This window comes from Ricinus communis, chromosome 3 (genome assembly GCF_019578655.1).
Source record: "Ricinus communis isolate WT05 ecotype wild-type chromosome 3, ASM1957865v1, whole genome shotgun sequence".
In the NCBI taxonomy this organism is placed as follows: Eukaryota; Viridiplantae; Streptophyta; class Magnoliopsida; order Malpighiales; family Euphorbiaceae; genus Ricinus; species Ricinus communis.
This window is the reverse complement of record NC_063258.1, coordinates 22,077,456-22,089,057: the sequence shown is the minus strand read 5'-3', so window position 1 is coordinate 22,089,057 and position 11,602 is coordinate 22,077,456. Positions and strand designations below refer to the sequence as shown.

Below are 11,602 nucleotides of genomic sequence, written 5' to 3'. Positions count from 1 at the left end.
ATGTTTTTTTCTACCACCTGTTTCTTAGCTACACTTTACCACGATGATGGCCTTTTGGATAACTTCCTCTTTATTATTATTTTATTATTATTATTATTATTATTTTCCTTGAGTGAGATTTAGTTATGTAGAAAGATCCCTTAAAATTCTTAATGATATTGACTAAAAATTGAGTGTCTATCTCATAACAAGTCAATAGAGAAGTTTTAAATTCATATTTTTTTTTCTATCTGTCAGTCTTAATATTAATAATTTATTGATTTTATGATGGGATAAATAAATGAAAAATAAATAAACTTTTTATATTTTCATACAAAATGCTTATGAATTTAAGTGTGCTTGCCAAATAACCCGTCGTGCGGTGTCATCCTAAAGGTCACGTTTGTTTGCTTTCCATCCATCTGTCAGAGTGGGAATCAATGGTTGATATTGCATGTTTAGTTGCTCTTTCTCTCTTCAACCGCTATATAAAGATCCTATAGTAGTATGGTAGTACACTACTCAACAGCCCAAAAACCCTAGTGTCCATTTTACCTTTTCTTCTCTCTGGTTGATCAAGCAAAGGTACTGAAAGTAAACCCTCTGCCCTCTGTTGTTTTCTATGCTATTCTTCTTGTGTTGTATGACGATCTTTTAGTTCCTTTAACTAGGAATTGCCTTATAAATGGGCTGTATTATAATGGGTACCATCTTTCAGTTTCAGCTTTGTTTATTTTTACTCATCTTCACGTTTATCAAGATTTTGTTAACGATTATTTGCAAAAAAATCGACTCATTTGATTTGTATAAGAACCTATAATCTTTTGGCCTTTGATCTGGGTTTCTTTTGTTATGGCTTTGTCTTATTTTGTTTCTTTAGGCGTCTCTGTTATGATTATGATTTGGGTTACCTTTTTTCTCTTTTGTTGCTCTTGTTGTTTTAAGGTTTCAGTAGCACTCATTTTTCAAATAACAAATTGAGTGAACTAAATATGCATTCTTCCTAATTAGTTACAAATTATATATGTATTATGTTCATTTTTGTGAATTATTTGTATGACTTCAGGTCTTAGACTTTCCTCTGAAACTATATCATTGTGTTGTTTTACTGTGTATAGCAATGGGGGAAGATACACAGATTCAGAGCCTAAGGTGGGTTACATAGGCTATGTGGAAGTTGCGCCAAATAACTATGGAGGGAGTTCAAAAGCTTCTTACAACAACGACATAACACCAAGTCAATCCAATAGTCACCAGTGGACTACGAAGAACAGCATTGTGGACAAGCAGACTGGTGGTTATATGCGTTCAACAGTGAAGGAGAGCAGTTCTACTGGTGATAGGAGATATCCACTGGAAGGGTTGGGTGCAAGGATGAGTACAAAACCACCTCAACTCTCAAGTTTGGTGACAAAAGTGGCTATTCTGAGTATCAGGTGGAAGAGAGGTGTCGCAGGGTTGATTATGGCAATGGTAGCAGCAGTGGAGGCAGCAGGACAAAAAGCAGCAGCTACTCCAGCAACAAGTACTTGAAGTAGTAACTCTATATGAATTTCTGGGTCTTTTATGCCAAGCACCGGTATGGAATTTAGGACTGTTTCTGAAGATGAAAATGTTTTTTGTTTTCTAAGTTTCTGGGTCTTTTATATCCTATGGTTTAATTTCAAGTAGTAGTCTAAAAGGCAGAACAGTTTGCTTTTATAATTTGCTAGTTGCTAGTATGACTGTGTGTTAAGGACTTTCAAGTTTTTGTTTTATGATACCTATTGTGCTTCATTTAGCTTAATGTTATCATTTATGGTGATAACTTTGCACTGCTAGAGGCTAGAGATGATGTTTTTGTCTTCAGAGGAAAATGGTGCTCATGTTTTAATTATCCCAAGGCACTAGATCCCTTACTTCTTATGGTAGGAAGTGACATGTAAAAGCAAATTTCAGTGCACTGTACTGTTAAGATATTGTTTTAGCAATAGCTTGATATGGTTTTTAATCAGTTTTCTTGGAAAAGGCCTGGAATTATAGGGATTGCAATGATATATTTAAGTCTTTTAATGGTCAAAATAATCCAAACCTTATGTGAATTTTGAAAATCTAGTCAGAATTGCAAAATTCTTTATAACGTTGGCCAATTTACAATTTTAGATTTTAGTTAACATTGGGTCAGTTTTATGTATGTAATGTAGAGTTGGTTTTTTTTTTTTTTTGACCATTAGGTCTATTTTTAATATAGTTGGTATTTTCTTTTTTCCTTTTCATTTTTTTTTTTTAAAAAAAGAAGTCATAGTAGAATCTCTTTTACAATATGGAACTCAAAATTCCCTATAAAAAAATAGACTTTGTGTAGTGCTACACAAATAAGATGGAGGCACTGCCACTGATGGTGGAAAATGCTGGAGAGACGGTGGTCAAGCAGCAATCTCGAAGCTTCAATACCCAACATTCTAAAAACAAGACATATCAGAAGATGTTTTGTTAATTTTATATGTAAATGTTATAGGCCACTGGATTAGAGTATATACCCACTTGCTTATTGCATGTTAACCCAAACATTGAAAGATAATCATGATAAATTTTTTCAAAAAAGAATAAAAATTCAAGCATTTTATCATATTTGACAGCTAAATATGTAACATATGAACAAATATTCAATTGAAAAAGCACTTTGATTTTTGTTTCATATATATGTAAATAATTCAAATCTAAAACTAAAACTTCAGAATCACTTGAATTTTTGTTTCAAAGTTGTACAAGGAAACGTAATTTCATTTTCACGCACCACATGCATCGCAAAATAATATGTACTACATTACTTACCAAAATAAAAAAAAGGTCTTCTGAGTATAAATTTTTATTTTTGGTATATTATCTATTAATATGGTGATGGAGCTTTATAATGATAAATATATAAAGAAAATGACTACTCTTAGTAGTCCATGGCTCTAAACCCTAACAAACAAAAATAGATTTTTGACCAAAGAAACTTTTAAAAACAAATTTCACCCGATATCTATTTTTCTAAAATTATTATAAGAATATTAAATATTTTCTTAGTTTTTTATTTAATTTACTTGATGCTCTTTTTAAAGTATAAAAATAAATTAGTTTTTCTATTAAATTCAATTAAATCAAATATTGTCCCGACTCACTTAAGAAACTTTCACGGTAAAAATTTCATCTTTTTTCTATGTTTCTTAAAAAAAAATATAAAAGTTGATCATGTGGTTAACCTTTTGACACAAGAGGTTCTGTGATTTTTTTAGTGACACTTTAGTATCCTGAGAATTATATTGTTATCAATTTGTGTAAAAATTCATTAATACTGTTAAGAATTTTGGATATTAGATTTTAAACGAAATTCGATCGCTGCAAAATTAATCTTGTCAGATAGATGATGAAATATAGAATTCTCTAATCTTATTAGATCATTCAAAATTCGTTGGAATTGATTAGAATTTAAAAAAAAAAAATTATAAAACTATTTTTTTTTAATTTTTCTCTCCAAACTCTATTAAATTTGACATAACTAGTCTTGTATGAAATCTAAGTTGGTAATGAGTGGAATAGTGGTGAAATTGCAATCAATTAACACTAAATGGATGAACTATGATTATTTAATTAATAGTATCAATATAAATTATTAACATTTTAATTCTCAAAATACTAAAATATTACTAAAAAATTTACATGATCTATTGTGTCAAAAGATTAAACTAGATAATCAAATTTATAATTTTTATTTTTTATTTTTATGTATTTTTGTGATAGTTTTCAATTGTTATGAAAAATATTGACTGTGTTAGCAAGCCCAACGGTCTTTAGGCTGCATGACACCAACAAAACCGTTCAAGTTCTTTTTTTCTCTTTAAAAGAAAAACCGTTCAAGTTTTATATGTTTCTCATTTTTATTTTCTTGCGAAACATTTTCCTTTCTTGATCAATTATATTGTCGCGTCAAGCTAAAGGTCCCACGACTGTTAGTTTTCCAACCATCAAATATCGAATCAACGGTTGACATTGCATGTCTAGTTGGTCTTTCTCTCTTCAACCACTCTATAAAATGACCGTATAGTAGTATAGAAGCCAACCCAGAAACCCTAGTACCTTTCCTATAAAAAAGAAACATTGGTACCCGTTTACTTCTTTTTCTTTCATCTTGATTTCGCAAAGATACTAGAAGAACAATCCTTTGCCTCTGTTGTTTTGTTTTTTTCTTTCTGTTTTCGATGTTTGTTACGCTTCAGTGTTGTTCTATCATTGTCTGGGTTTCTTTGGTTATGTATTTGTTTTATTTTGTGTGTTCTGAAGGTCTCTCTGTTGTGATTATGATTTGGGTCGTTAGATGCAGGGCCTTTTTGTTATTTTAGGGTTTTAGTAGGACTGTTGTTCTTTAAATGTGTCATTTTTCCAGTAATGAAATGAGTGCTTTCTTTGCAATGAGTTGCATAAGTACATATATATGTTATTGGGTCCACTTCTCTGAATTATTTACTATACAGAGGTGAGCTGGTAATGTGATGACTTGATAGATTTGGGTTCTAAATCTGCATACCCATGTAGCTTTGAATTGAATAAATATATTTTAGTGTTTGATATTCAATTTCTTGCTAAGCTATAATTAATTTCACAAGCAAATGTTAGTGAACTGCATAAATTGATTCTCGTATCTTTAGAAATTCATCATGGGTTACTCATTGTAAGGTCAGTTGATATTAGAGAAATGATTATGAATGATCAAAGTTTACTTATGAATTCATAAATATTAGCTTCCTATTAGACTTTTTAAATTCCTTGTGTTGTATGCTTTGTCTTCTAGAAATGAGTCTCATGTTGCTGTTTGATCTGTTATTTTGATTAGCAAACTAAATTTGAATACAATGGGTTGCTATATTTAGTACTTGATTAATTCCTTCTTTATTTAGAATAAAATTGTATGATTTCAGCTTTCAGTCTTTCCTCTGAAATTGGATCATTATCCTTGTTTCTTCTTTTAAAAAAAAAAATTTACAGTGTACAGCAATGGGGAAAGGATGCACAGATTCAAAGCTCAAGGTGGCTTATATAGGCTATATCGAGGTTGTGCCAAAGAACTACGGAGGGAATTCAAAAGCTTCTTTCTGCAACATAGCTCCGAAGCAATGCAATAGTCATCAACGGACTACAGCGAACTATGGAGGAAATTCAAAAGCTTCTTACAAAACCGTAGATCCGGGTCAATCCAATAGTCATCAAGGGACTACAAAGAACCACGGAGGGAATTCAAAATCCTCTTACAGCAATATAGCTCCGCGCCAATCCAATAGTAACCAAGGGCCTACGAAGAACTATGGAGGGAATTCAAAGCCTTCTTACAAGGGTATAGCTCCTTCCCAATCTAGCAGTCACGAATGGACAACAAAGAACAGTATTGTGAACAAGCAGACTGGTGGTTATATGCGCACAACAATGAAGGAGAGCAGTTCTACTGGTGATGTATTCAAGGGGAGATTCACTGGAAGGGTTGGCTACAAGGATGAGTACAAAACCACCTCTTCTTTCAGGGTTGGTGACAAAAATGGCTACTTTGAGTACCAGAAGGAAGAGAGGTTTCGCAGGGTTGATTATGGAAAAGGCAGCGGCAGCAGGGAAAAAAGCAGCAACTCCTCCAGCAACAAGTATTTGAAGTAGTAACTCTTATGAGTTTTGTGGGTCTTTATGCCAAGCATCAATATGGAATCTAGGACTGTTTGTATATGTGAATATGTTCTCTAAGTTGGGTATTAAACTTAGTCCTCTGGTTTATGTAATAGACTAAGCCAGAACAGTTTGCTTTTACAATTTGCTAGTATGACTGTGTTAAGAACTTTAAGGATTTGCTTTAAGTTGTGGTTGGCATGACTATCTATTTATAATATGAATTAGCTCTCTGGTTGATGCTTATAGTGTTCTCTATAACTGAATACTTGTTTTTCTTTTTATGGCTTTTGTCATTTATGGTGATAACCTTGCATTGCTAGAGCTACTGCTGTTTCTTTTTGCAATTGTGTAAAGAGAGATGATGTCTTGGCTGCAAAGGGAGATAGTACTCATGTTTGGTTTAACCTTGGGCACTAACCACCTTTACTCTTAAGGTAGGAGGCATAATGTTTCTTTTCTTTCTTTTTTCTTTTTAAAAAAAAAAAATTAATTTTTGAGAAAGATGAGTTTTAACAATACTTCGGCATGGGTTTTGAGCACTTTTTCTTGCTCTAGTTTCTTGTAGGATATAATGGAGGAAAATGCCTGAAATTTCAATCTTATGAAAAAAAAATTAAAAAAAAAAAAATTATTCTCTATTCAACTTTTATAGGCTTTATCTTTTTGTGTGTGAAGCTCCCGTTCAAAAATATAGATCACATTTTTTAGTTATTAATTTAATGATTAAATGGCTAAAATGGTCTTCACTAAATTAACATAAATATAACATTTATAGTTAATTTCTACTTACCTGATTTTGAAATTATAAATTTTTAAATTACAATTCAAAATTCTTTTATTTGCATATCAAAAATTATAGGTAGGTGAATAAGTCTATCAATATTTGAAATTAGCAAGAAAATAGTTAAAAGTAGTGATAATAAATTAAGAAAACTGAATTTCTTAATTCTTATACAAAATAAAAATGCCTACCAAAATTGGATGGGAGTATATATAAAACAGAAAATTTAGAATGGTGCAGACACTATGCCTGAGAAACTAGTGTGGTGCTGAAGTTATTGATGAACTCAGGCAGCATAACCATGTCCAAGGATGTAAAATAACATTCCCTTTCACTAATGATTCTTGATTTTTAAGAGGGTGAGCAAATGAGAAGTCAATTCTGATTTACGCACTAAGTCTACTTAAAAAGATATTCCATTTAGACAAGTTTTTATCACAAATTTTTATATATGTTATATTATTTATTATAAAGAAACGTTTCATAAAATAAGATTTTAATGTGCTGCTTATTTCTAAATACAAAATAAAAAATTGGTTTGAGGAATTAAACTTTACTTTCTATTCAATGTATTATAATTATTTTTTATTATAAAAAATTAAAAAATTAACAACAACAATCAAGAAATATATATAATAAAAAAGAAAATCTCTTCTATTCATCATCAAACTTTATAAGGATCAACATCTTTTTAATTTTCACTCTCGAAAAAAAAAAAAAGATTTAACACTATAGAAAAATTTAAGACATAAATGAAAATTTATAAAAGTTAATTATAACTAGTGATTTTATATACCAATCTTATTATTAAATGAATATAAACATAAAACGCAAATCAGTTAGAATAGAGCCAGAAAAAAGAGCGATGAAGCAAAGAGAGAAGCCAAAAGAAAAAGAGAGATAAAAAGAAAAGAGCCACTGTCAACAGTTGAACGGCCATGAATCTTAAAGAAGATGTTTATATTATAAATTTATATTCGTTTTATTTTAATTTTTATTAGCAAAAGCTTAATCTTAAAGAAAAACATTATTAATACTTATGGAGAAAAGTAAAATATAAAGGTAAAAAAAATCATTAAATTTAAATAAATATTTTTACTCTTTATAATTGAAGATTAATTAAAAATAGTCTTTACTATACAAATCAAACTTTTCAAAATAAAAAGAACTATTACAGACAATATGAAATACCTAATTTGCAATGGGTATATTTGTAGCAAGAAGGTCCCAAAATTTGATAATTAAATTGTATTAAAGAAAAAGAAAATATGCAAAGAGAAACTTTAATATGCTCCGTAGCTAATATCATGTTATATTATAATATGTAATATGTAATATATATATATATATATATTTTTCATATAAAAATAAATATTATATAATTATAATATATGAGGTCTTAGACTGAATTAAACTAATCTGCCTTTTGAACATGCCACTAAATTATGACATCAATTTTTGTTTCTTTAATCCATAAATTACTTTTTTAAAACTTAAAAAAATTGATATATTTTGTTTTGTTAATCTTTTTTTTCTCCCTTCTAAAAAACATGAATACATTTGTTTTGGGAGTATTTAGGAAAACAAATGAATATAAATAGGATATGTTAGGCGGTTGGTACTAACTCCAATTAGTTGACCCCATAAGCCATTTTACGAACATTTGTATGGATAATTCTTAGGCTCCATGTTCTCATTTTTCTTAGAATAATACGCAAACTTTTGTGAGTTACACCACAAATAACTCTTCCCTTTTTTTCTTCTCTTTTATTTGTTTTTCCTAATGAAATTGCCGTCTTCTATATAATTTTTGCTTCATTGAATTTGGCTATAGTGTTCTCTTTTTTTATTTTATTTTAAAAAGATAGAATATGTTTGAAACTTTGGTTAAACAACAAGGCATACATCACATTTTATGAAAGTAAAATTAAGAAAAGAAACTGTTAGATTCTATAAAATACATATTCATATCAGACATTTCTCTAATACAAAAACGAATCCGAAACTTGTTAAATTATTTATTATTTATATCTTTACATCACGGTTTGAATATAGCTAGGACCTATATTAAGATAGAATTAAACACTTTTATATAAATTTAGAATATGTTTTAACTTATATATCAAATCGGTAGATGATTGATATATGTGTCAATCATTTAATACCAAAGTATATATATATTTGATGCCTAATTCAAATAATAAGAACGTTTTTTTTTTAAAAAGAGATTTAATTAGGTTAATGTTTCTTTAGTAACTGCATTATCAGTTTTATTATGGTGAGTATAACCATGAATAAAACTTCTTTTTTTATTAATCACATAAATTTTAAGCCAAATAGAGGGGCCATGACATATTAACCAAATGTTGTTATTGTTGCGTACATGGATTGTAGACTAGAAAGGATTATATGGCGTTTAGATTCTGTCTATCGATCTAATGTCCCACAAGAATACGCGTTTGTTTGTTTTGATTCTGCGTCAAGAATCGTCCTCACTGATTGGTCAATGCTCACGTCTGATCTTGCAATCATCAGATTGAGGTACAATTAACATTTCATGAATTTGGCTTTACTTTCACTTACAGTCATCTCATTCTGACAATCTAATCGTGAAAATGCAATAGAGTTTCTTCTTAGCACTTGGTTTAAGATTCAAACAATATAACACTTGAGTTAAGATGTTAAATTATAATTTATAAGAATTGAACTCGAAATGATAAATGAAGCTCAAACCATGAGATGTTATATAGTAGTAAGATTCCATGAAAGGTTTGCAGCCTGTTTCTTTCTTTATTTTTTTCCCCTTTTCTTTTGAACGAGGGATTATCATTTATAAAGATAATTAATAGCATATGCAAATTTGATCAGGAGATTGAAAAGAAAAAAAAAAAAAATTTACGTATGAATATATATATGAAAAACATTGATTTGGCATGACTCTAAGAAGGACATTAACATTATTCACACAATTTACAGAAACCCTTTGCTAACAGCAGATTGTCCGACTTCTCTTCCTCATCTTATGACCATCACAATAAGCAGCTTAAAAGACTGTCTAATTCCTCTTTCTTTTTCTTTCTGTTTTACCAAGTTGATTACATATTATAGCCTAATTCATGATAATCTTGAAACATCCCTTCAGACTGAAGAACAGAAGTGGAATCCCATGAATTTGAGGATGCTGATTTTGTCTCAAAGTCATTAGACCACCAGACCAAGCTGTCCTTTGAACCATTCATTTCTCTGAAACAATCAAATTCAGTAATCTGATCTTCTTGTGACACAAACCCAGATGTTTTGTTACTGAGAAAGTTCTCGAGCTCAGCTTGGAATGTCGAAACAGGCTGGATTGCTGCAACAGACTGGTCAACACCATTCGCCCTCCCTTCCATAGCTATAGAGTCTGCAACACTGTTACCATTGTTGAAGGGAACTGAGCTGTCTGAAGATGTTATAGCATTAAAAGAATTCTCCAAACCATCCACCTTAGGATTGTCGAATCTTGGGTAATTCTGATTCTCAAGCGCTATAGAACCTGATAGTTGTTCATAGATATCAAGCTTTTGTTCATGCCCTTGTTGAGGGGTAGGCAACAACTGTTGCATGATAGTATTAGAAGTTTCAGCCATAGATTGGAGGAGCAGCTTTTCCTGGAGAGGATGCAACTTAGGCCACAGTGCAGGATTGTTGTAGACAGAGAGAGGGTTTTGAAGGCTTTGAAGTTGCATATGCAGCTGCAGCCTTTCAAGCGCGGAGTTGCTCAAGGCCATTGAAGAAGAAGCATCTTCTATCCGGTTCGACTCCGCTGGAGTACTGGCAGATGATGGCCGATTGATGTTAGCTTGTTTGCGCCTTCCAAGCAGTTTCTTCTTCAGCCTTGTGTTCCAGTAGTTCTTAATATCATTATCTGTTCTTCCTGGTAATTGAGCTGCAATTATGGACCACCTAATAAAGTAGATCGAATTTGAGTAAATCACATGCCTTTTGCATCCAAGAAAGAAGAAACAAGAAGCTAGAAACTAAGATATGAATCTGACAGGCTAGTAAAAAAATATTGTATCTTATACAAAAGATTCATGGACAAAGAAAAAAGACAACCAGTTCCTATTGAAATCCATGAAAAAGAGAGAGGAGGGTATATGTACCTGCTGCCAATACTTATATAGAGGCTGCAGATGATGTTGTCTTCTTCTTCAGAGAATCCACCATGTTTGATATTGGGCCTCAAGTAATTTAACCATCTCAATCTGCAGCTTTTTCCACATCTCTTAAGCCCTACTAGACAAAACCCCACAAAAAGGATGAGCAAAAACAGAAAAGAAATTGATAAATTCTTGAAAAGAACAAATATTTGAATGATAAGTGTTAAAAGAAACTGGGTATGTACCAATTTTTTGAGGAAGTGCAATCCAGTTGCCTCCAGTACCATATTGTTCAATATAAGCTTTAAGCGTAGCATCCTCTTCAGGTGACCAGGGTCCTTTCTTGACATTTGCCTTATCACAACAAGGAGCTCTACCCATCTCTTCTATGTTCTCTCTCTCTCTTCTTGTCTGCGCCAGGAGATTGTTGGGAAATATGAGAAAGGGATGACCAAAATTTATAGGTAGGAAGAGTGGGTGATGTGATACTTTCTGAGGACAAAAAGTCTTATACCTCACCTTCTCCCTTCTCCTTCTCTCAGAATTTTCAATCCAACTTCTCTTCTCTAGGGTTTTTCTTTTCCCTGCTAGGGTTCTCTCTGTCTCTCTCATCCTTTTTGGATTAGTTTGATAATCCAACATATTTAATTAACAGGACATGCAACTGGACAAAGTACATATACAATATTTTCTTCGTTGTTTATGTTTTTTTTCCTTTTTTAAATAAGACTTGCTTTTTTCCAGGTAGGTTAATTAGTTTATTAATTTGAACATACAATGCATGCCACAGTTGATTAAGTATTGAAAGAAACCTCTATGCTTTTAGTTTGTCTCCAATATCCTTGAAATGTTCAATTATTACTCTACCTTGTATTGGTTTTGTTAGACCATAGGATTACTATGTAGTTAATTAGAGAAATGTTATATATATATATAATTTAATTTCAATAATCTGATTGACTTCTCCATGTATATCTTTTGGACGAACCTTATATTATTACTTTAGCTGCTCTAATTTCTTGGAACG

At 31.1% G+C, this 11,602-nt stretch overlaps 2 protein-coding genes and 1 pseudogene across 3 annotated transcripts; 2 read left to right on the top strand and 1 right to left on the bottom strand.

Annotated features, from left to right (window-relative positions):
* Window positions 1–679: 679 nt before the first annotated feature.
* Window positions 680–2,550, top strand: LOC112535875 (annotated as a pseudogene).
* A 1,451-nt stretch (window positions 2,551–4,001) lies between these two features.
* LOC107261812 lies at window positions 4,002–5,895 on the top strand. The gene is made up of 2 exons (XM_015723601.3): window positions 4,002–4,104; window positions 4,987–5,895. The coding sequence occupies exon 2, from the start codon at window positions 4,996–4,998 to the stop codon at window positions 5,641–5,643; it is 648 nt and encodes a 215-aa protein (XP_015579087.1). The 5' UTR covers window positions 4,002–4,104; window positions 4,987–4,995; the 3' UTR covers window positions 5,644–5,895.
* Window positions 5,896–9,297: 3,402 nt separating this feature from the next.
* On the bottom strand, window positions 9,298–11,189 carry LOC8277890 (transcription factor MYB36). Of its 2 annotated transcripts, none has more exons than XM_048371654.1 (3): window positions 10,821–11,189; window positions 10,579–10,711; window positions 9,298–10,378 (listed from the first exon to the last, which is right to left on the bottom strand). In XM_048371654.1, the coding sequence occupies exons 1-3, from the start codon at window positions 11,185–11,187 to the stop codon at window positions 9,529–9,531; spliced, it is 1,350 nt and encodes a 449-aa protein (XP_048227611.1). In that variant the 5' UTR covers window positions 11,188–11,189; the 3' UTR covers window positions 9,298–9,528. The 2 variants fall into 2 exon arrangements, with proteins under 2 accessions (XP_048227611.1, XP_015579086.2); XM_015723600.3 differs by having other exon boundaries at window positions 10,579–10,708.
* Between the last annotated feature and the right edge of the window lie 413 nt (window positions 11,190–11,602).